General features: G+C 40.8%; 1 protein-coding gene across 3 annotated transcripts; it reads left to right on the forward strand.

The window, feature by feature from the left end:
- Positions 1-399: 399 nt before the first annotated feature.
- Positions 400-24,887, forward strand: LOC118402372 (mitogen-activated protein kinase 8-like). Of its 3 annotated transcripts, none has more exons than XM_052478451.1 (12): positions 400-564; positions 8,856-9,034; positions 10,689-10,818; positions 11,230-11,288; positions 11,700-11,838; positions 12,711-12,876; positions 14,101-14,172; positions 14,930-15,112; positions 15,209-15,333; positions 15,520-15,583; positions 19,106-19,183; positions 21,533-24,887. In XM_052478451.1, exons 2-12 carry the CDS (start codon positions 8,907-8,909, stop codon positions 21,703-21,705), a joined length of 1,317 nt encoding a protein of 438 aa, XP_052334411.1. In that variant the 5' UTR covers positions 400-564; positions 8,856-8,906; the 3' UTR covers positions 21,706-24,887. The 3 variants fall into 3 exon arrangements, with proteins under 3 accessions (XP_052334411.1, XP_035656447.1, XP_052334412.1); XM_035800554.2 differs by lacking the exon at positions 14,101-14,172 and adding an exon at positions 14,564-14,635; XM_052478452.1 differs by lacking the exon at positions 14,101-14,172 and adding an exon at positions 14,564-14,635 and having other exon boundaries at positions 21,528-21,685.
- Positions 24,888-25,793: the final 906 nt, after the last annotated feature.

The following is a 25,793-nucleotide window of genomic DNA, read 5'->3' on the forward strand; positions in this document are numbered from 1 at the left end:
GATGTCGATACGAAAATGTGTTATAAGTTCTCTATCTATTTTTATGACAACAGGCACAACTCCTACATAAAGTCGTTTTTCGGTAAGTTGCCAAAATGCCACGCACGTCCACTTATATCAGTGCATTCAGAACTAACAATCTAACCATTACGAAATGTAAATTATATCAAATTAGCCTAATTTGCAAATGATCAATGACATTTTTTGCTGACCAAATTCGACACTTTCTCATTGACCTCCAATACAAAACAATCCTCTCTTTGTGGGCTTCTTTTTCCTGGACCGATTTTGGTCGGAGTGAAACCTCTCGCTTCACCTCTTCCTCTTGGTAGCTCCGCTTTTACCCACACGTAGGGCTTGAGTGACGTGGTACGCATGTCTTCTGCAGTGCGCGCACAGCCTGGCAATGCAGAGAGAGTAGTGCATTCGGGGAGGTCATGTTTGAAGCTGGACAACATAATAGCGAAATTTGTATTATCCCTAAAAATAAACTGAATTCATCGTCAAGGACGCGGACTATTGTGGAGAATTCTGGAGTGATCATTCTGTATTTTGTTGACGGAGGTAAGCGCTAACGTTTTTGCGCCGCTGTCCATGGTATTGTTTAGCTGTGGGGGAGGGTCGTTTGCGGAGAATCGCACGCAACTACAGATGCGGTTTGTTGTCAACATATTATAATGTATATGATTCAATGTAGCAGGGAAGGCTACCACGATATATTCGATTGTTGGATTGGCATAGGATAGTGCTCAAAATAGGCTATCCCGCTATGTGTAGGTTAATAACGTATCGAATAGACTACATACAGGCTGTAAAAACAAGGCTATTACCAACATGCCTGCTTGGGAATTATAGATATACTTGCTACATTTTTAGCGAGGTTGATATCGTCATATCATCATCATATTGTCAAGGCGCCGGTGTTTTGTTTTACCTGGCAGCTACAGCCACCGTAAGGGTGGTATAACGGTAAAAGGTCGGCTGGCCAAGGTTATTATGACGGTTTTAAAACACTGTTGCTTGTCAGGGCCATTTATAGCAATTGATCACTGTTGGTTTTAAACAATCTGAATTGTAAATATCTGAATGGTCAATGTATAGCCTAAGCCTTAGAATCTTTCCTCTGCCACTCTTGAAGTATTGACAACACCATGTCTACAACATTGTTCATTCAGTGTAGTGTTAATTAGGTGATAAAGACAGCTATGCCTGGGATATATTTAGCGTACAATAACTGTTGCATAGTGTAGGACTAGTATTTACACATCAAATCAAATTTATTTATAAAGCCCTTCCTACATCAGCTGATATCGCAAAGTGCTGTACAGAAACCAAGCCTAAAACCCCAAACAGCATGCAATGCAGGTGTAGAAGCACGGTGGCTAGGAAAAACTCCCTAGAAAGGCCAGAACCTAGGAAGAAACCTAGAGAGTAGCCAGGCTATGAGGGGGGGGGGGGGCAGTCCAAACATGGCCAAGATGTTCAAATGTTAATAGATGACCAGCAGGGTCAAATAATAATAATAATCACAGTGGTTGTCAAGGGTGCAACAGGTCAGCACCTCAGTTGACTTTTCATAGCCGATCATTCAGAGTATCTCTACCGCTCCTGCTGTCTCTAGAGAGTTGAAAACAGCAGGTCTGGGACAGGTAGCATGTCCGGTGAACAGGTCAGGGTTCCATAGCCGCAGGCAGAACAGTTGAAACTGGAGCAGCAGCACGGCCTGGTGGACTGGGGACAGCAGGGAGTCGTCAGTCCAGGTAGGGTTCAGGTCCTGAGAGAGAGAGACTTGAATTCACACAAGACACATAAAGTACTGCAGCATAAATACTGGAGGCTGAGACAGGAGACACTGTGTCCCCATCTGAGGATACCCCCGGACAGGGTCAAACAGGCAGGATATAACCCCATCCACTTTTTAATATAATATTAACATTTCAAGAACATTTTTAATACTTATCCCTATATACAGTTAAAGTCAGAATTTTACATATAGATAGGTTGGAGTCATTAAAACTTTTTCACCCACTCCACAAATGTCTTGTTAACAAACTATAGATTTGGCAAGTCGGTTAAGACATCTAATTTGTGCATGACACAAGTAATTTTCCCATCAATTGTTTACATACAGATTAATTCACTGTATCACAATTCCAGTGGGTCAGATGTTTACATACACTAAGTTTACTGTGCCATTATACAGCTTGGAACATTCCAGAAAATGATGTCAGGGCATTCGAAGCTTCTGATAGGCTAATTGACTGTCATTTTAGTCAATTGTAGGTGTACCTGTGATGTATTTCAAGGCCTACCTTCAAACGCAGTGCCTCTTTGCTTGACATCATGGGAAAATCAAAAGATCTCAGCCAAGACCTCCACAAGTCTGGTTCATCATTGGGAGATGATGATGAATCATTGGGAATTTCCAAATGCCTGAAGGTACCACGTTCATCTGTACAAACAATAGTACGCAACTATAAACACCATGGGACCACGCAGCTGTCATACCGCTCAGGAAGGACACGCGTTCTGTCTCCTAGAGATGAAAGTAACGTGGTGTGAAAAATGCAAATCAATCCCAGAACAACAGCGAAGGACCTTGTGAAGATGCTAGAGGAAAAAGGTACAAAAGTATCTATATCCACAGTAAAACGAGTCCTATATCGACATAACCTGAAAGTCCGCTCAACAAGGAAGAAGCCATTGCTCCAAAACCGACATAAAAAAGCCAGAATACTGTTTGCAATTGCACCTGGGGACGAAGATGGTACTTTTTGGAGAAATGTCCTCTGGTCTGATGAAACAAAAACAGAACTGTTCGGCCATAATGGCCATCATTATGTTAGGAGGAAAAAGGGGGAGGCTTGCAAGCCGAAGAACACCATCCCAACCGTGAAGCACAGGGGTGGCAGCATCATGTTGTGGGGGTGCTTTGCTGCAGGAGGAACTGGTGCACTTCACAAAAATACATGGCATCATGATGAGGGAAAATTATGTGGATATATTGTAGCAACATCTCAAGACATCAGTCAGGAAGTTAAAGCTTGGTCACAAACAGGTCTTCCAAATGGTCAATGACCCCAAGCATACTTCAAAAGTTGTGGCAAAATGGCTTAAGGACAACAAAGTCAAGGTATTGGAGTGGCCATCACAAAGCCCTGACCTCAATCCCATAGAACATTTGTGCAGAAATGAAAAAAGTGTGCGCGAGCAAGTAGGCCTACAAACCTCACTCAGTTACAGCAGCTATGTCAGGAGGAATGGGCCAAAATTCACCCAATTTATTGTGGGAAGCTTGTGGAAGGCTACCCGAAAAGTTTGACCAAAGTTAAACAATTTAAAGGCAATGCTACCAAATACTAATTGACTGTATGTAAACTTCTGCCCCACTGGGAATGTGATGAAAGAAATAAAAGCTGAAATATATAATTCTCTCTACTATTATTCTGACATTTCACATTCTTTAAATTAAGTGGTGATCGTAACTGACCTAAGACAGGTCATTTTTACTAAGATTAAATGTCAGGAATTGTGAAAAACTGAGTTTAAATGTATTTGGCTAAGGTGTATGTAAACTTCCGACTTCAACTGTAGGTAATGCCACTTGTGAACAATGTATTATTCTATATTAAATGCAGGAGGAATCTTCTATTTAGGAATGAAATCAGATGTGTACTGTGTATGTTCCAGTGTTACTCAATGCTCAGTTATACTGTATTAATAGTTTGAGATGAGATTAATGTTTGTGGATGTTTTGCCAGATGTAAGCTATAGTCAGTTCCCAATGGGTGGGGCTCAGGATTGACTGCCAGTGTTGAGGGGCTGTTTATCATGTTCATTATGAACACAGTTCATCAGTCATTACAATGGAGTGGAGGCTGAAATGGAGGGTCGCTTACTGTAATTGCAGGGCTGTAGAAGTGTATCAGCTGTCCTAACTCACAGGCCCCTTGATAGACTACCCAAGCCTTCTGACTGGAGGGTGGAGGTGGAGAGAGAGGGAGAGCGCAAGAGAGTTGTTCTTGGTGCAGCCAGTCACCGACTGAAATGGAAGCTAAGATACTGCAGTTATAGCCCATATTCATCCTTTTGTCTCATACTGATAACTCACAATTAACAGTTACTGTAAAACATTAGCAGGTGTTACTGTTTACAGGTGACTGCAACTCACAATAACTGACAACACCCAAGAACCAAGCACTTTAGCTCCATTGTTATAGCATAATGTTGGCTACATAATGTTGGCTACAAAAACGATGAAAATAAAACCTAATATAACTCAAACGGAAAGCATTTGCATTTTTGCGCAGTCCTGGCAGTGCTGAGAGTTTGGCCTGCTATTTGTTCTGGTTCTAGTTGGATGTCTTGGGGAACTCATTAACCATTAACCATTGTGTGTTTGTAAATCATTATACAGCAATTGTTCATTTATTCATTCAGACATACAATATATATGCATGTTAGTAACTGTAAAGGTGTCCGAGATTAATGTTATGACCCATGCAGGCATATAACCTACAACTAAAAGCAGTAAAGCTAAGTACCACACTCCATCCACCCAGCTAATCCATCTGAACAATGATCTTATGACTGCCTGGCTTCTGTCTGATGATTGATATGAAGAATGGTGCGATTATACTGTGACTGTGTGTGTGTGTGTTTTGTGTGTGTGTGTGTGTGTGTGTGTGTGTGTATATTGGTTTATTCGGATCCCCGTTAGCTTTTGCCAAAGCAGCAGCTATTCTTCCTGGGGTCCACAAAAAACACAAAACATGACAAATAAAAAAATACAACAATATACAATCAATAAAAAGATAATAATACAATACAACAAAAATAATTTGTGTTTGTGTGTCCCCCCCTTACAGTCCCTGCTGTTCTATGAAATGTTGTTTGATCATTTTGAAGGTAATTTTGCTGTTTGCTTGAACAATTGGAGATGGGATTATGGCTCTGTATAATACTGTGCGTTGGACTTGGGGACTGTGAAGAGACTCCTTGTGGTATATCTTGTGGGGTATGTATGTATATGTCTTGTGGGGTATGTATGGGTGTCCGAGATTAATGTTATTTGTGGTCCTTCTGGTCCTTGTGGTCCTTCTGTAGCACAGTTGGTAGAGCATGGCGCTTGTAACGCCAGGGTAGTGGGTTCGATTCCCGGGACCACCCATACGTAGAATGTATGCACACATGACTGTAAGTCGCTTTGGATAAAAGCGTCTGCTAAATGGCATATATTATTATTATTATATTATTATATTATTATTATTTGATTATGTAGAAATTCTGACATTTTCATGACAGTAATACTTCTCATTAAAACAAGAGAAGCACACAGTTTGTCTCTCGTCAACCCTCAACCAGGAAAGACTGTCATGCATGTTGTTGATGTTAGTTCTGTATGTGCAGTTAAGGGCCTCCTGCTCTGTTTTGAGCCAGCTGCAGCTTTTCTAGGTCTTCCTTTGCTGCACTTGACCATATGACCGCACAGTAATCAATATGGGACAAGACCAGCACCTGAGCAACTGGTACAGTTGATTTTTGTTTTTATAACCTTCCCATCTTTAACAACTTCATCATCCAATGTTATACCTAGAAGTTTAGCTTCCTCAACTTGCTCGAGGGTCACAACCTTTATACAATCCTCCAGCTGAGGTTTAGGTCTTAGAGAATCTTTTGAACCAAATACAATGCTTTTAGTTTTAGATGTATTTAAGACCAATGGGTGGGTGGGTGTGCATTTTGAGTGTGTTTACTTTGTACAAATAAGACTTTAGCAAAACAGATGGGATGTCAGAGGAAACCTAATGGGCTGAATCAGATTTAGCCCTTTAATGATGGACTTATCACAATGCATGTTTCCGTCTTACCTTCCTTGGGGAAATCACAGTTTTGACAAGATAGGTGAAAGTCAGTGGAACCCTTAATGGCTGTTACATTCAATGGTAAGGAAGGATGTATTTCAAAATGGATGGAAATCGCTGATTTGACATGATACAATAGGTGAAAGATATATAGTGGACCCCTGCTGTTAATTAACTATCCATTGAAATATGTATTTTCAATGTAGTCAAATCGGGCCAATGTTTCTGGGATTTAGTCCGGTCCAGACTGGGCTTAAAAGACAGGAATGAATACTTAGATCAGAGACAGGATGGGAGAGGGGGAAATGAGAGAATGAAAGGCAATAAGCGAGAAGGAGAAAGAGACTGCAAAGGAGGGAAAATATACAGCATATCTCTCTCTAATTACTCAAGGAGAGAGAAAGAAGAGAAGATTGCATGTCACACATCTGACATCTCATAACATTTTCCCCCATGAGAAGTAACAAAATACAGAAATCACCACAGGGTGACGATCATAAACACCCATTGGGAGGTCAGTATCAGTGTGACCTCATCCGATTGGACCCTGAGCCCTGAAAAATATATTCCTAGGCTGATGGTTCATATATTAATGTGGTGTGAGATATAAACCACTTACAATCTTTGAAAAAATGGTGTCAAATGGGTTATTTGGCTGTCCCTATTGGAGAACCCTTTTGTGTTCAGGTAGAAAGAACCCTTTTTGGTTCCAGGTAGAAAGAACCCTTTTGGGTTCCATGTACAACCCTCTGTGGAAATGGTTTTACGTGGAACCCAAAAGGGTTCTACCTACAACCATAAGGGTTGTACCTGGAACCAAAAAAGGTTATTCAAAGGGTTCTCCTATAGGACAGCCGAAGAACCCTTTCACATTCAAGATATCACTTTTTTTCCTGAGTGTATGGTTCACACTCAGTCCAGTAGCTTCTGATTATCATGTTTGTATAGTTAAGGGGACATTACACTCAAAATGCACATTTTGTCAGGCTATTCAGATCACAAAAGTAGTCTTATGTCAAGACGAATCTACATCCCATGCCATCCGTTTATATCCAGCTACAGTGCCTAGTATGTTTTCACATCCCTTGCATAGGTGTCACTTACTGTTGAAGTTGGAAGTTTACATACCCCTCAGCCAAATACGTTTAAACAATTTTTTTCTCACATTTCCTGACTTTTAACTTCTTTGGGATAGGGGGCGGTATTTTGACATCCGATGAAAAGCGTGCCCAAAGTAAACTGCCTGTTACTCAGGCCCAGAAGCTAGGATATGTATATAATTGGTATATTTGGATAGAAAACACTCTCTGTCTATAACAGAACTGAAATTGCAGGCGAAACACAGAGGACAAACCATCCCCCCAAAAAACATTTTCATCCTACCACTGGCTCTTTTATAACAGTGTGAAATCGTGCTCGATTGCAGTTCCTAGGGCTTCCACTAGATGTCAACAGTCTTTAGAAAGAGTTTCAGGATATTGTTTTTTAAAATGAGCCAGAAATTGTAGTTTTTCTGGGTGGCTCCCATTTTGGCTGTAGTGTTTCCAAGCGCGTGGATGAGAGCGTGTTCTTTGGTATTTTTCTCTGGTAAAGACCATAACGATTCCCCGTCTTAAATGTTATTGTTTATTTGCGTATTAGGGTACCTATTGTTTGATTATAAACGTTGATTGACTTGTTTGGATAAGTTTATTGGTAACGTTTGGGATTCATTTTGTATGCATTTTGAAGGAGGGAAACCGAGTGGATTATTGACTGACGCGCGCCTGCTAAACTGAGTTATTTTGTATATAAAAAAGGACTTTATCAAACAAAAGGATCCATTTGTAATGTAACTGGGACCTTTTGGAGTGCCAACAGAAGAAGATCTTCAAAGGTAAGGCATATATTATATTGCTATTTCTGACTTTCGTGTCGCAACTCCCTGGTTGAAAATGATTTGTTATGCATTTGTGTGCTGGGCTGGATTTTTTTTCTCATTTTGTCTGTCATAGTTGAAGTGTACCTATGATTAAAATTACAGGCCTCTCTCATCATTTTAAGTGGGAGAACTTGCACAATTGGTGGCTGACTAAATACTTTTTGCCCCACTGTACCTCACCCAACAAATTCATGGTAAAGATTAGCACCGCAGATCTGTAAATTGCATCATGCTTATCTTCTCTAATCATTTTGGAATGTGGCATTTACATTGTAGCTCCTTCTACAAAACAGAATGCCTGGGATATGGACTTATCTGAAGAGAAGATCGCTTTTGAGGTTTGAAAATATAATCTGATTTTGGAGTGTCATGACCCTTGAGCAGTAATTTTGATAGGACTGAGTGGTTTGAGTGGGGAGGAGAAAACTGGAAATGATCTGTTATTGGCATAGAGGTTTGGAACTCGCTTATTGGTCTATTAACTAATTTCCTGCCTGGTGATGTCACCAGCAGGGTTGGGTAGGTTACATTTGAAATATAATCCATTACAGTTACTACCTGTCCAACTTTTTTAAAATCAGGAATACCTAAACTCAGTTACTTTTAGATTACTTTCACATTAGAAAAATACATAAATTAATTTTACCATTTGAACGACTTCTATTGCAGGATAAATCACTGGTAGATTTTACATAGCTGGCCATAAATGGTTGTTGCATTTTACTTGGGTTGGTTAACTAGGCTTATTCTAACCCATTGCTTTCTACTTTAATACATATAATAATATTATTAGGCTATATCTTTACAAAATCAAAGTCTGTCAGATTTGCAATGTGATTACCATAACCAAACAAAAACAATAACAAAGGCACTGGGGCGAACAGTGGCTCTTCTTCCCCTAATGCAGATTTGATCTTTAAAGCTAAAAACATATGCACTTCAGAACATACGTAGCTACCTGTGTTCTGTATCATAAAAATATGTTATTCTCTCTCTCTTTCTCTTTCTGTGTGTATGTGTGTGTGTGTGCATGTGTTTGTGCATTTGTGTGCGTGCATGTGGGTCAATAGTCCAGAGAGCATAGTTTGGATGCCCAGAAAGCAGCTCCTCAAGGTTTCATCATGAATAAAAACAAGCGAGGAGAAGAGAGGGAGCTCTACAGTTTAGATGTCGGAGATTCCACCTTCACTGTTCTGAAATGCTACCAGAATCTAAGGCCCATCGGCTCAGGAGCACAGGGAATCGTCTGGTAAGTGTAATCACTATGCAATTACTAGTTACAGAGAAGAAAAAACAATGTGCTGGTTTAAAAAAACTATATAGCCATAGAGACTTGGTACAAGGTACTTTTTGAAAAGGGTAGTCTATGACTGGCAGAAGTGGTCACTTCTTAGTAAATGAAAATATTGGCATAGTCATTTTTGTCTATATATTTTTTATTTATGCTATCTTTTACATTTATGTTGCTACTTTTATTATTCATAAATAATTTACTTTATTTTACCAGGCAAGTCAGTTAAGAACACATTCTTATTTTAAATGACAGCCTGGGAACAGTGGGTTAACTGCCTGTTCAGGGGCAGAACAACAGATTTGTACCTTGTCAGCTCGGGGGTTTGAACTCGCAACCTTCCAGTCACTAGTCCAAAGCTCTAACCACTAGGCTACGCTGCCTCCCCAATTTAGGTTCACATCGCTGTTTCATTTTCATATGTTGTTATTTTGTTTATGTGACATGTTTTCTTATTGGTTATTGTGCCACCCAAAGGTGATTTATAGAGCTCCCATGTGGACACTCAAATCTTTAGGCCTTGATGAAGGCTGACACAATGCCAAGAGGCATAGGGGTTTGTTTGTCATGCTTATATTTATTTTTGGATTTTGTTGTGAATTTTACCCCAATTTCGTGAAATCCATTTTCGAATCAATTATGATCTTGTCTCATTGCTGCGGGAGAGCCAGGTCAAGTAATGCGTCCTCTGAAACATGACCCTCCAAACCACGCTCCTTAAGCCAGACACACCAATGTGTCAGAGGAAACACTGTTCAACTGACGACTGAGTCGTTCAACAGGCACCCGGCCCAACTTAAGGAGTCGCTAGAGCGCGATGAGCCAAGTAAAGGCCCCCTGGCCAAACCTTCCCCTAACCCGGACGACGCTGGGCCAATTGTGCGCTGCCCTATGGGACTCCCGGTCACGGCCGGTTGTGACACAGCCCCGGATCGGGTCTGTATTGACACCAAAAGCACTGTGATGCAGTGCCTTAGACCACAGTGCTACTCAAGAGGCTGTTTTGATCTATTTCTAACAAAATGCCCCAGAAAATACCTGCCCAGAAATTAAGTTCATCCCTCCGTTTGCCTTGATGGGCAAAAGTCAACCCCACGATAAATGTTTCTACATTTTTCATTAACTAAGTGGTGGCCTTCATACCCTTTTAGTTTTTTCTGCCTGTCATATACTAGTTAATTACTGTTTTAACAACGGGTTGTACTAGGTAATTACCAGTAAACAATACAAAATAAAGTGTCACCATGTATTGTTTTCAAATCCTTTTTGCTTGAGGTTTTCGTCTTCTTTTTGTTGCCCCATGAAATACTTTTTTTCCCAGATTCAATTAGTTTACAAGGCAACAAAATTAAAAGCTACATAGCAAAGTACCCCAGTTTGAATTTGTCTAAATACTGTGGTGCTGAATCAATGGAGGAAGGTTGATGCCAAAGCTGGTCCATCAATGGCACAATGGACCATGGAATGTTTCAAGGTCTCATGCTGTAAAACATCCAATGGAAAGAAACACAAATTTAGACATCCATTTAAATTCCTATTTCCTACGGTCTCTATCACCCTATTGTTAGGTATGTGTTCATGTATTGCCATGCTCTTGGTCTTACCTTTTCAGTTCAGCGTATGACCACAACCTTGAGAGGAATGTGGCTATTAAGAAGTTAAGTCGGCCGTTCCAGAACCAAACGCATGCCAAGAGAGCGTACAGAGAACTGGTGTTAATGAAATGTGTCAATCACAAAAATGTAAGTCTGCCTACCAACACTGGTCAATGACTTCTTCCTGCTGTTTTATTATATTCTAGGTATGACTCTGACAATTATCCTCAATTATGTTTATGAATGGCCTGGCTGGAAATAGAGAGAAACTCTAAGAATATTATTTTATGAATGCATAATGGTACTTCAGAAGGAACAGTAAACAGGCATTTGCTTTTCTAGCCCATATAGTTAATATACACACAGCTAAAATGCAGATTCATTCAACCAGCATCCAGAACTACAGTTACCCGTTTTTATATATTTTATTGTTATATTGAATAATACATTTGAAATTACTTGATTACAAATGTGTTATGATGAAGGACTGTTTTCCTTATATTGAGGAAACTAATTTAGCAAGCATTGTGTATGACTCGTGTGTTCATGTTGTTACAGATCATTGGCCTAATACATGTATTCAGCCCACAAAAATCATTAGAAGAATTTGCAGACGTGTAAGTATATTATAAGAAAGGTCTTGAGCCTTTTGCGTAAAACACTGGGGGAAAATCCTCAGTGGAAATGCACATTAATTGATGTTTAATAACATGATAAACCTTTGACAGTGTAAAATAATTACATGCTGTTAGGAATTAAGACATAGAATGATCATAGACTGATATTTTAATAGGACCTGTCTGTCATCAATTAAATAATTACTCAGCTATTACCAGAATAACTGTCTGAAATCTCTCTGCATACTGTATCCCTCTCCGTTTAAGCCTTCCAGCTGGCTCCACAGATGTGGGAGTGTGCGCCTGCTCGGTTTGTGTGTGTGTGTGTTTGTGTGTGTGTGTTTGTGTGTACGCTATGTGTACACACAAGTGTGTGTGTGTGTATTTTCATCTCTCTTCCTTCCTGTGTAGATACATTGTGATGGAGCTGATGGATGCCAACTTGTGCCAGGTGATTCAGATGGAGCTGGATCATGAGAGGTTGTCCTACCTGCTCTACCAGATGCTGTGTGGCATCAAACACCTCCACGCTGCCGGCATCATACACAGGGTACAGCTCATACTGGCTCATACACACTAACGCTAAGCTAACAGGTAGACACAGGGTATAGTTCACACCAATAACAATAAGCTAACAGGTAGACACAGGGTATGGCTCATACTAGGTAACACTAAACTAATAATGGGGGATTGTTGTATTTCCAAAGGTTATACTGTAAACTAAAAATATTATACAGTAACTCCTCCATGTCAGAGCTGTGATGTTGGCTATATCCACAGGAGAGCATGCTAATGATCTAAATATTCATTCAGATTTAATGACTGGGATTGCATCCGAAATGTCACCCTATTCCTGAGCTCTGGTCAAATAAATGCAATGTATAGGGAGTGATAGAGTGCCATTTGGGTACATGTTTGGCCCAATGGCGCATGTAAAGTTTATTCAAGGATGGGAAAAAAATGAGATTCTGAGATTAATCTAGATTCTAGAATAATGTAACTGGTTTGTATGTCATGCTACCAGGCCGTTTGCCGACATGCAAATCTGTGAAAGATGACTCACTACTCAGTAACTGTAGTTAAAATGGAGTGACTCATTACTGTTGTTAAGATGGTGATGAATATGAATGCTGCCCTGTTTTATAATATTATGATGACAACATTCCTATAATCCTACATAGCTTCATTGATGTCCCCCACCTTATTATAATAACTAAAATAATCTGCCAAGACGGCAAATAGTGCTCTCTGACGGGATTGTCTGCCATAATCTTTTAGTAAAAAATGCTCTGGAACAACTGCGCAGACAGTTTTCGCTGTGTCTGGGCTTTAAAATATGCTGCTGCTATTGATGATGATGACAATGATGACGACGACAAAGATCATGACAATGATGATGTTCTCTCCTTGTCCCTTCTCTAGGATCTAAAGCCCAGTAACATTGTCGTGAAGTCAGACTGTACGTTGAAGATCTTGGACTTTGGCTTGGCTCGGACAGCGGCTACAGGTCTGCTGATGACTCCCTACGTAGTGACCAGATACTACAGAGCACCAGAGGTCATACTGGGGATGGGCTACCAGGCCAACGGTCAGTACCTGTCAATCAATCAAGCAAATATTCATTCACCATAATGATTTTATGCATTAACCACCACTGCAGATCCTTTCATGACATTGTTTTAATGTTGTATTACTCTTGTAAATAATAATTATGTTTATAATGACATATTGCAAATCACAGCTATAATCAAGTTTCCATCCAACCTTTTTGGGGTGGCAGGTAGCCTAGTGGTTAGAGCGTTGGGCCAGTAACTGAAAGGTTGCTAGATTGAATCTCTGAGCTGGCGAGGTAAACATCTGCAGTTCTGCCACTGTTCCTAGACTGTCATTGTAAATAAGAATTTGTTCTTAACTGACTTGCCTGGTTAAGTAAAAAGATGTAAAAAATGTCAGTAAAGTACATCGGAAATAAAAGGTCACGAAAGGCCTGTTGGAAAATTTTTCAGTAAACTTTCCGAATGTTGACACAACAAAATATACTCGACAAGGTGGGATATTTTTGTGTCTGTAACATTAATTCTGTGTGTTTAAGGTTCTGCTTTTATTTTCTTAGTCAACCTTGTGTTCTGGTCTTTCATTTTTGTTAATTGATTTCACCTGTGTTCGATTCCCACCTGGTCTCATCAGCTCCCTATTTATATAGTTCAGTTCTTTCTGTTTGTATGGTTGTGTGGTATTGTTTGACCATTACCTGCCTGTGACCACGATTCCTGCCTTCTGCGGCGGCTTAACAAACGTCTGCTGCTCTTTGCGCGTGAATCTACACCTTGTTCACCCTGATTATTCAGTACAAAGTGGAGGTGGAAATGCCTTTATGCACAAATATATATGGAATACCATTAGCTTGTATGTTTTATTTGGTACACGGGAATTTAACCGGTAAAAGTGATTTTTATGTGCACTACGTCATCATGCATAGGCTCTTATTCGCAACAAGTCAATTTGATGGAAACACATCTCTGGTGGGAAAATGCTCATATTGTTTTTATGCAGATTATTTTCTATTCTCTTGAAAATCTGTCGCCAATTGGATGTAAACCTTGCTAATGACAACAGCACTGTTTTCATTACATTTATGTTTTTATAAATCATGGAAATTAATTCAATAACAACTTTTTTTTGCCAGCTTGTACATTAGCCATCCACTTCTCTTCAAGCCTCTGGGAAAGTTGTTCACAATGAGAAACAAAGGTCTCTTTACTAACTACTAAAAGCTAACCCCCCTCCTCCTCTACTGCCCATGTTGTAACAGTGGACATATGGTCTGTGGGATGTATTCTGGCAGAAATGATCCGCCACAAAATCCTGTTCCCAGGAAGGGACTGTATCCTTGGTGCTTCTGGATGTAAATTGTCTCCTGCCAAAATGAAACAGTTTGCATCCTCTATGTGGCCATTCCTCTTCAGTCTCTCGGTTTATGAGATGGCCATTTATTTCACGTCCTGATTTCCTTCCTTTTCCTTCCTGTGCCTGGAGACTGGCAGACCCTGAATGCTGCATCCATTTTCACTCTCATTCACCCAATTTACTCGTTCATGCTTTCATTCTTCTCCTTCATTCACCAGATGTATCCCTCTTTCCATTTTCAGTTTCATGTGTCGGATTTATCTGTGTTGTACATTTTTTGTAAATCATTCACATTCCTCTCTCATTTCCTTAATCTTTTCATTTTTTTCTCTCTGTGTTTGCATGTCATCCCTTCATTCATCGTGCAGTGGACGTGTGGTCAGTGGGTTGTATTGTGGCTGAGATGGTCAGAGGTAGTGTGTTGTTCCCAGGCTCTGACCGTATCCTTTCCTATTTTCCTGTGTTATCATTTCACCATGTCTGCGTTTTTACCTTGTTTTTACCACCGACCACCGCCCCATGGAGCACTCCTTTTGCACTATTCCCACCACCATATCCAGGTACACCCATACTCTCATCCTCCCTCCCCATAACCACTTAAGATTCTGGCAATACACAGAGATAGTTCTAGAAAAGAGGAATATTTCTGGAACAGTACTTCTCTAGCATAGTTATGTGTGTCTGTGGAGAAGGCTATGTCTGTGTGTAGTGTTTCCCTAACTCCCCCTGCTCAGACATTGACCAGTGGAACAAGGTGATAGAGCAGCTTGGGACTCCGCCACAGGAGTTCCTGATGAAGCTCAACCAATCAGTGAGGACGTACGTAGAGAACAGGCCGCGTTACGCAGGATACAGCTTTGACAAACTCTTCCCTGACGTCCTCTTCCCTGCAGACTCAGAGCACAACAAACTGAAAGGTACTGGAAATGCAGTGTTTGTATGTGGGTAGGGTGAGTGTGTGGTGTGCGTGTGTGTGCATGCTGGTATGAATCATATTCACTTTCCACTTCCAGCGAGCCAGGCCAGAGACCTGCTGTCTAAGATGTTGGTGATCGACTCGTCTAAGAGGATCTCTGTGGACGAGGCCCTGAAACACCCCTATATCAACGTGTGGTACGACCCAGCAGAAGTGGAGGCGGTAAGTGTTTAACAAATGGTATAATCTATTGGAGGGGGAACTTGATTGACACTTTTAGTCAGAAGAGTAAACTACGGTTGATGGTTTGATGTAGGGATGCACCTTTCTTCCTTCCCTCTCTTCTCCTTTTCCTGTGCTCTCTTCTGCTCTTTTCCTCTCTTTCTTTTTCTTTCTTTCTCATCTCAGCCCCCTCCGAAGATCACAGACAAGCAGCTGGATGAGCGAGAGCATACGGTGGAGGAGTGGAAAGGTTAAAGATGTTACTACAGCTATCACTTTTCACTAGACATGCGTTACATACAAACAGTGAGCTCCAAATGTATTGGCACAGTGACGTATGTTTTGTTGTTTTGGCTCTGCACTTTGGATTTGAAATGATACAATGACTATGAGGTTGAAGTGCAGACTGTCAGCTTTCATTTTAGGGTCCATATCGGGTGAACCGTTTAGAAATTACAGAACTATTTGTACACCCACAGGCCCACCCAATTGAATTGTGCAATTTTTATATATATATATATTTTTGTTTTTGTTTTTGGCCAACCATCCCATGAAAGTGAATGCTTGCTATGAATTATATCTGATGGTGTTTGCATGTTTAGGTAAAAATACAAATAATGTCCCGTTTGGAACACTGACCAGTAGAGAGCATAAGTGTGTGTGTGTGTGTGTGTGTGTATATATATATATATATATATATATATATATATATTCTCCACCTCATGGCTTGGTTTTTGCTCTGATATGCACTGTCAACTGTGGGACCTTATATAGACAGGTGTGTGCCTTTCCAAATCATGTACAATCAATGAAATTTACCACTGGTGGACTCCAAGTTGTAGAAACATCTCAAGGTTGATCAATTGAAACAGGATACAGATTAGCTCAATTTTGAGTCTCATAGCAAAGGGTCTGAATACATATGTAAATAACAAATGATAAACCTGTTTTCGCTTTGTCATTATGGGGTATTGTGAGTAGATTGATGAGGACATTTTATTTAATCAATTTTAGAATAAGGCTGTAACGTAACAAAATGTGGAAAAAGTCAAGGGTCTGAATACTTTCCGAACGCACTGTATTATGCTCTCTACTTGTCAGTGTTCCAATAGGGGTATTATTTGTATTTTTACCTAAACTTCCAAACACTATAAGCTAGAATTCTTAGCAAGCAGTGCACTGGAATGACATTCAGATGAACTGGAAGGACATTCACTTTCATGGGATGGTTGGCCAAACATAACTAAAAGCCACAACACCAATAAGCCACAAATATGCCTGCATTGAGGCATATGTCCCTGTGCTTCTATGGCTGTATGCACCATGTCACTGCACACTTAATTTGTTCATTTAGCAAACAAAACAGCTCATAATCCAGTGCCTTTATAAATCAACACACCTATAGTTGTTTGCATTAATTAGCTTTAAAAATGCAACATTTTCTCTCAGCCTCATGGAAAAATGTGTAGAATAGCATCCAGAGGTGGTGCTCCTAGTAGCCAGTGATTTTAATGCAAGGAAACTGAAATCTGTTTTACCTAATCTCTACCAACATGCCAGATGTACAACTAGAGACAAAACTAGATAACCTTTATTCCACACACAGAAATGCATACAAAGTTCTCCCTCGCCCTCTATTTGGCAAATCTGACTACAACGCTATCCTCCTGATTCCTGATTACAAGTAAACACTCAAACAGGAAGTACCAGTGAAGTAATCAAAACAGGAAGGTCTGACAAAGTGGAAGCTACAGGACTGTTTCGCTAACACAGACTGGAATGTGTTCTGGAATTCATACATTGGCATTGAGGAGTAACTGTATGTACATATCCCAACCAGAAGCCATGGATTACAGGTAACATCAGCACTGAGCTAAAGGCTAGAGCTGATGCTTTCAAGGAGCAGGACACTAATCAGGACGCTTATAAGAAATCCTGCTACGACATCTAACAAGCCATCAAACAGGAAAAGCGTCAATACAGGACTAAGATTGAATCCTACTATGCTGGCTCTGATGCTCGTCGGATGTGGCGTGGCTTGCGAACTATCATGGATTACAAAGGGAGACCCAGTCGCGAGTTGCCCTGTGACGCAAGCCTCCAGATGAGCAAAATGCCTTATATGCTCGCTTCGAGACAAGCAACACTGAATCATGCATGAGAGCATCAGCTGTTTCGGATGACTGTGTGATCATGCTCTCCATAGCCGATATGAGTAAGACCTTTAAACAGGTTAACATTCACAGACGGATTACCAGAACGCGTACAGCGCATGTGCTGACCAGCTGGCATTTTAAACTCCCTGACCATGTCTGTAATACCTACATGTTTCAAGCAAACCACCATAGTCCCTGTGCCCAACAATGCCAACGTAACCTGTCTAATTGACTATCACCCTGTAGCCCTCACATCTGTAGCCATGAAATTCTTTGAAAGGTTGGTCTTGGCTCACATCACAACCATCATCCCAGACACCCTGGACCCACTCCAATTCACATACCACCCCAACAGATCCACAGATGACGCACTCCCTATTACACTCCACACTGCCCTCTCCCACCTAGATAAAATGAACACCTATGTGAGAATGCTGTTCATTGACTACAGCTCAGCATTCAATACCATAGTGCCCTCCAAGCTCATCACTAAGCTAAGGACCCTGGGACTGAACATGCGAGTCTCTGCAATTGGATCCTGGACTTCCTGACGGGCCACCCCGAGATGGTGAAGGTAGGCAACAATCTGCCACGCGTACCCTCAATACGGGGGCCCCTCAGGGGTGCGTGCTTATTTCCCTCCTGCACTCGCTGTTCACTCATAACTGCGTGGCCGCACATGACTCCTACATCATCATTAGGTTTGCTGACGAGACGACGGTGGTAGTCCTGACGAAAGATGACGATGAGACTGTCTAAAGGGAGGAGGTCAGAGACCTGGCAGTGTGGTCCCAGGACAACAACAACTCCCTCAACGTCATCAAGACTAAGGATCTATCATGGTCCACACACACCAACACAGTGGTGAAGAGGGCATGATAACATCTCTTCCCCCCCCCCCCAGGAGGCTGAAAAGATTTGGCATGGGCCCTCAGATCCTCAAAAGGTTCTACAGCTGCACCATTGAGAGCCTGTTGACTGGCTGCATCGCCGCTTGGTATAGCAACTGCTTGGCATCCGACCACAAGGCTATACAGAGGGTAGTGGGTACGGCCCTGTACATCACTGCGGCCGAGCTCCCTGCCATCCAGGACCTCTATACCAGGCAGTGTCAGAGGAAGGCCCTAAAAATGGTCAGTCTCCAGCCACCCAAGTCAGACTGTTCTCTCTGCTACCGGATGTTTGTTATGTTTGTTAATGAATGCGCACATTTTAGGATTGAGCATTTACATTTTTATTTCTATAGTGGATGAAAATTGCTACTTGGTTCCGAAATAGGCTACATTTTTTTCGCTAAAATGCATATTATTCCATTATAATGTTGATAACGACAATTAATAAGTTAAATATGTATGTTGATAATGTCCTTAAAACATGTCATCTTTTTTCTCTCTCCTTCTTTACCTCATCTCTGAACTGTCTCTTTCCCCTCCTTTATATCTCTCTCTCCACCTCTCTTCTTTTCTCTCCTTGTCCTTGTCTTTTCTCTCATTTCCCCCTTTATCTCCCTCTCTTTCTCTCTCGCTCTCTCTGTGTCTCTGTGTTTCTGTGTCTCCGTCTCTGTCTCTCTCGCTCTCTCTCTCTCTCTCTCGCTCCCTGTATTCACCCTGTTGTAGACCTGATCTGGAAGGAGGTGTATGAGTGGGACGATTGGACCAAGCAGAATGGCGTGATCAGAGGACAACCTCTTTTAGGTTAGTTTATTTAGCTTATGTGAGCTGCTGTCTGCTGTTACTGTGTTAATGTTGACTAAATCTGTATATTTCACGATGAAAAAACATGGATTAAACATTGTTTATGGTATGAGACCGTATAAAAATTACCTGCGAGGGTCCAACTTTAGGTGTCATTTAAAAAAATGCACCCCCCTCCCCATCGTAAAACATATTTTCACGTGACCCTCCCCTTGTACATGCTTTCCCCTTCCTCGTCATTTAATTAACTTTAAATAATATAATAATAATTTCTATTTTTTTCTGATTTCATAGGCAAGCAAGCTTCACTTGGGAGAATACTAATACCATTTCAACTCACCATTATTGGATCCATGATGCTAGCTGGCTAAAGAAACGAGGCTTATTTTTTTGCTTACAGTACCTATTTGACCATAGGCTATTTACTCGCCTGTTCAAATATAACATGTAAATCCTGATTAGTCAATGTGCTAAAATGGCAATTACTCAATGACTCGTGTGTCACATTCATGTTTTTGGAAATTGCATATCATGTCTATGTAGGCTAGCCTGCCACTGTAACTACAATGCTCTGGCAGTCACGCTGAAAGGTTTAGGAGACTACTGTCAGAATATTCACGTCAAGTCCATCGAATGAGCTCGTGTTGTGGGTGTGATTTTTTAATTACATTTTTTACAAAGATGCTTCAGGGAGTCAGAGATGCGCAACAGGCAGACTAGTCTGTGCTGAGTTTATTGATTACCCATCCCGTGTGCTATGGGGGGAAATATACACACTGTATATTTATATACACTGTATTGATGTGGATAGGGGGGTGTTCCCTCTGCTGTTTCCTGAAGTCCACAATCATCTCCTTAGTTTTGTTGACGTTGAGTGTGAGGTTATTTTCCGGACACCACACTCCAAGGGCCCTCACCTCCTCCCTGTTGGCCGTCTCGTCGTTGTTGGTAATCAAGTCTGACACTGTTGTGTCGTCCGCAAAATTTATGATTGAGTTGGAGGCGTGTGTGGCCACGCAGTCATGGGTGAACAGGGAGTTTTTTATTTTTGTACCTTTATTTAACTAGGCAAGTCAGTTAAGAACAAATTATTATTTACAATGACTGCCTACCCCAGCCAAACCCTATCCCGGACGATGCTGGGCAAATTGTGCGCCACTCTATGGAACTCCCAATCACGGCCGGTTGTGATACAGCCTGAATCGGGGTCTGTAGTGATGCCTCTCGCACTGAGATGCAGTGCTAGAGGCATGATAGCAAAAAGCTGAAGCCATTTAAGTTGAGTCTGTCTGCACATGCCAATGTTGGGGTGGTGTTTGTAGCTGAAACTGACCAAGAGCAGTGGGGAATCAACACTTTCTGTAGTCCTTCACCGTCGTACCCATGGAAAATGGCAGATTTGGATTTTTAAAAAATGGCAGATTTGGATGATAAGCACCTAAATTGGTCCGGAGTGACTGTACATGAACATGCTATACATGATGTCAGAGCTCAATGTCTCTCCACAGCTCTGTATGGGTTTTACTGAGAGAAGTTCTGAACTTGAGCACTGCACTGCACGCGACAATAAGTTACCCCCATTCCTCCCAGAAACTGGGCAACTTTAGCAAATGTTCTGTTGTCTGAGTGAGGCAAATGCTGTAAATTAAGAGGACTCATAGTATTTTGAAAGATGAGACGTTGAGGATGACAAATACCACTTTGATGTCATACAAGCAGCCAGACACCCTTGAGTCCAAATGTGCACTTCACATTTCCATATCATAAAACTTCATGTCATATACAGTGTCAATGTTTATGATCATTATGTTTGATGTACAGTTACAAGATGACATTGCGTCATACCCTGGGTAGTCCTGAACAGAGTGAGCCTATGTTTGTTGTATTGTGAAGAAAATTTGCCACGGAACACGCATCTGAATGCCCATGACGCCATTCTATACGCACCAATATTACGATCTGATTTTCTGAATTGCCTTGTGAAAGCCTAAAACTGAAATATAATATTATATAATTTAGCTAGTGATGTTGGCAATATAACAAGCTTTCAAATGATGACGACCTGACCCAGATTTAGATTTAGAATGAACCGTTTTTGGATTGCGTAAACAACAACAATAATTGTGTGATGGCGCGGACGCAGGGCTGTGTTCCAAACAAAACAACTACAAGTGCGCTTGCTCTAACTCATAGAAGGGAGGTGAATAATGTAGTAGGCTGCTGGCTCCCTATGGTGTGTGTGACTTATGTGTGTATGTCGCAGGACTGTGTGTGTTTGTTTGTTTGTGCATGTGCATGCTAGTTCCTAGTACAGGTGTATCAGTCATCCTGTGTGTTTTCGCAGCACAGGTGCAGCAGTGATTGACAGCTCCCCTCAGCACCCCTCGTCCTCCTCCTCAGGCAATGACGTATCCTCCATGTCGACTGACCCCAGTGACCCTAGTGAACCCACCATGACCTCTGACACGGACAGCAGCCTGGACAGCCACACCTCTCTGGGAGCACTGGCCTGCTGCAGATAACATGCACACATATACACTTCTGTCACAGTATATAGTTTAAAACACTTAAAGGGGCAATCTGCGATGGTTACATTTTTTTTCCTGCCTTTTTTATTGAATTGACATATACCAATTGATTCTTGAAGAATATAATATATAAATGCTTTTACTCCATTGTTTGTAAACAAACTCTGTATAGTCTCAAAACATGATTACATTGTGTTTCCTCCATTGTTTGTAAACAATGCAATTGTAAACAAACACTGTGTATAGCCTCAAAACATGGTTAAAATTATACTTTTGATACTGTATCATGGATGGTCAGTCCTTGCATCCATAGCTTTGTTTATGAATTTCAGAGCGATTACATTTCTCTAGCCCCAACCCTAAGTTGCTTACCAAAAACAGTGGTGGGGTGACTGCTTTATTGTTGTTTAAACTGCAGATTGCCCCTTTAAGAGTCCGTAATAAAATAAAAATGTTTTTATTTATTTTGTAAATGCACAGTTTTCATTTGCTATGTCCCCTATATCAGGCATTGCCGATTGTGTACATGCTGTAAATTACTATATTTATTTATTTTCTTGTGTCAGCTTCTGTCCCACCAAGCTGTGTATGTCTATGCTGTAAATGATAGTGGTTCAAATCTCACAGTGGATGGAACTTTTCCCCCTTTTCCCTATAAGAAAGTGTTTTCTTACAAACACATATTTATTTTCTATTATAAACTTCGAGCCCTGAATGCTGATTGACTGACAGCTTTGTTATATGAGACCGTATACCACAGGTATGACAAAACATTTATTTAGCATTAAATTAAACCATTAAAAAACCTGGCCCAAATACCTTTGTCACTTAGCCATCTTTGTTGCTTTGTTTCTTCAACCAGTGGCCCATCCCACTTGGCTCTAACCCTTCAATGTTTGCAGTTCTTTAGGTTTTGGATAGGTATGTACAGGTCTGCAAACATCAAAGGGTTGGGGCCAAGGGAAAGGGACAAAGGCTGCTTATGTTTTATTGGCGGGGCCAGGAGTCTTTCCTCAGGTCACAGGACCAGGAAAATCTCCCAGCCACATTGATTTGATTTAAGTGCTCTTACAGTTCAGGGATTTTTGAAAGTCGGGACAATCCTTGACCGGCAGATAAACTTTATTTTTAATGTTTATTTTGTTGCATTATTTGATCCTAAAAATTACATTTAGGGGAATTTTATCAGGGGAAAGATTTGCTTTTGGAATTTTCTAAATATTTTCAATATTACAAATGTCCATGTTGTCTCTATGCCTGGAAATGTCCTTTTCGGGAGCCAAGGGGGGCAATTTCAAACTCTCCAAAAAAGTGTTTAAAATTCTTAAAACGGCAATAATGAACATTAACTGAAAAGGGATCTTAGGTAGTTTTTTGCATTAGACCTCTGACTTAAAGGAATATTTCTCTCAAAACTGTGATTCCTAAAATAAATTGTTAGGAGATTTGATGAACTCCGTCAGATTTGTCTACAATCATTAATTAATCAAGAATGATCCGGGTCAGCTCCACCTCATGGACCTTTTCTTAATGTCCTCATTACATATAGCGCAACAAAACCACTCATGGTCTGCAAAGTGATCTACTTTTGATAGATTTAAAGAAACAATATTGAAATCAGTCGGTCACATTTTTGTCTAACGTCAACTCCGCCAGTGCTGAAATATATTAGATAATGGTTATATTTTTATTGGGAATTTTCAAATAAATCATTTTCTATATTTTACAAATGTTTGTATTGAATTTTTTTTTAAATGCAAAAATATGTATTTTGTTGTCAACTCCATCAGTGGCTTGTCATCTTCATCACTGATGGCTAACCCCCTTAAGGTCAATATTTTGTCAATATTCTGAAAATATATACAGCTGAAGTCAGAGGTTTACATACACCTTAGCCAAATACATTTAAACTCAGTTTTTCACAATTCCTGACATTTAATCCTAGTAAAAATACCCGGTGTTAGGTCAGTTAGGATCACCTTTATTTTAAGAATGTCAGAATAATAATAGTATAGAGAATGATTTATTTCAGCTTTTATTTCTTTGATCCCAATTCCAGTGGGTCAGAAGTTTTACATACACTCAATTAGCATTTGGTAGCATTGCTTTTAAATTGTTTAACATGATCAAACGTTTCGGGTAGCCTTCCACAAGCTTCCCATAAAAAGTTGGGTGCATTTTGGCCCATTCCTCCTGACAGAGCTGGTGTAACTGAGTCAGGTTTGTAAGGCCTCCTTGCTCATGCACACTTTTTCAGTTCTGCCACAAATTTACTATAGGATTGAGGTCAGGGCTTTGTGATGGCTATTCTAATATCTTGACTTTGTTGTCCTTTAGCCATTTTGCCACAACTTTGGAAGTATGCTTGGGGTCGTTGTCAATTTGGAAGCCCAAGCTTTAACTGATGTCTTGAGATGTTGCTTCAATATATCCACATAATTTTCCTACCTCATGATGTCATATATTTTGTGAAGTGCACTAGTTCCTCCTGCAGCAAAGCACCCCCACAACATGATGCTGCTACTGTAACAGGGTTATATTGGTGATTCCCCTTGCCACTTTATTGTTAAGCCAATGGGTTTTTGGTTTGAGTTTGTCTTGCCTTCACCTACTCAACATGGCATCTTATTGGCTGGTTTGCGTAGCTTGCTTACGAGGGGGGATGTTCCAGTTAGAATCGTCCCAGTGAACAAGCACCAAACCAGCGGTAAGTTGTTGGTTGCAAAGCACCGTACGTCAAAAGTGATTTTATGCTCTCAAGTGATTATTTAAATGTACAATTTATATCAAATAGTTTGTAAATGTTATTCAAACATCACACATAAGATGCAGGGGTTTTTGGAGAATATTTGTTGTGCATTTTGTTGTAGAGAATTCACGCCAGTATTAGCTAGCAACTTACTGTGTCTGGTGGGGGGGGTTCATATATTTTGTACAGTGCGTGAGTGCAGAGTTGGATGGTGAGACGGGCATTGCATGACGTGCAATCTTGTGTCGTTCTTATCAGGTACATTGTTAAAGATATTATATTGTAATTGTATTATTTTGGTAACTGCCCAGTGAACAAGCACCAAACCAGCGTGCGTGAGTGCAGAGTTGGATGGTGAGACGGGCATTGCATGACGTGCAATCTTGTGTCGTTCTTATCAGAATAAAGCTACATGATTGGTGCTACATATTGGAGTTCCGTGTCGATTACTGATGTACACAACGCCAGAAGAGTACTGTTACAGTGGTGCCGTGACTGTTCTTCTGGATCGGATCATCCTTCGTTGGATTTCCATCCCAGAACTTCGCCGTGGTTGCTGTTGAAGAATCAGATAAGACGTTGCTGGTGCAGTTTGGCGATATCGCATTTCGCCACAAGATGGCGCCACTAGAACGTTTTATTATTGCAATTGATAATTTCACTCTCTGAGGCTCTTCACAGACAAAGGATAACTTTTGTGTTACTTGTTTATTTGCAATTCTGATGTATATCTGATATAAGTAGGGTGAGTTTTACCAGTGTACTAGATATAGGTGAGATTTAGGTGATATATTTATACATGTTTTGCTGTTTATATTTTCATTAGGGTGTTGATTTCCCATTGTTAAAATGGAAGGTGTTGGGAGAGGTAGGGGTTTCCTGTCATTTAATCTGTCACCATCTGTGGGTAGGGGTTCAGCCAAAATTCCAGTTGCTTCTACACCTATGCCCAAACTGGAGGGTTTTGATGATAGTTTATCCATGGACACGCCCAAGGATGTGTATGAAAGAGGTTTGCCAAATACAGGGAGTGGGGAGGTCTCCATGGATTTCATAGCAGACATAGTACAGCAGATTGGTCATTCCATTGGGGAGAACATTGCCTCCTGTTTGGAGTCAAAGGCAATTGCTGGACATGTTGGGGACAATGTTATGGGGAGTGTATGCAGCTCGAGGGGTATGGATGTGTCAGGCCTGAACCTGGTATTGAAGTCTGATATCAGGGAACCGGTGTATTTTCGGGGGGATGGCTCTGAAAAGTGCACAGTGCATGAGTGGGAGGATATGGTAATGGTTTACATGCGTAAGAGGGGCGTGTCTGTGATGGACCAAG

Source organism: Oncorhynchus keta, chromosome 2 (assembly GCF_023373465.1).
Source record: "Oncorhynchus keta strain PuntledgeMale-10-30-2019 chromosome 2, Oket_V2, whole genome shotgun sequence".
NCBI classification, from domain to species: Eukaryota; Metazoa; Chordata; class Actinopteri; order Salmoniformes; family Salmonidae; genus Oncorhynchus; species Oncorhynchus keta.

What these genes read in the sequence shown, in the direction of transcription:
- LOC118402372 (XM_052478451.1), top strand. Translation starts at nt 8,907, where the DNA reads ATGAATAAAAACAAGCGAGGAGAAGAGAGGGAGCTCTACAGTTTAGAT. An exon ending in TTAGAAGAATTTGCAGACGT is followed by an intron (nt 11,289 to 11,699) that starts GTAAGTATATTA and finishes CTTCCTGTGTAG; the next exon opens with ATACATTGTGATGGAGCTGA. An exon ending in GATGGGCTACCAGGCCAACG is followed by an intron (nt 12,877 to 14,100) that starts GTCAGTACCTGT and finishes ATGTTGTAACAG; the next exon opens with TGGACATATGGTCTGTGGGA.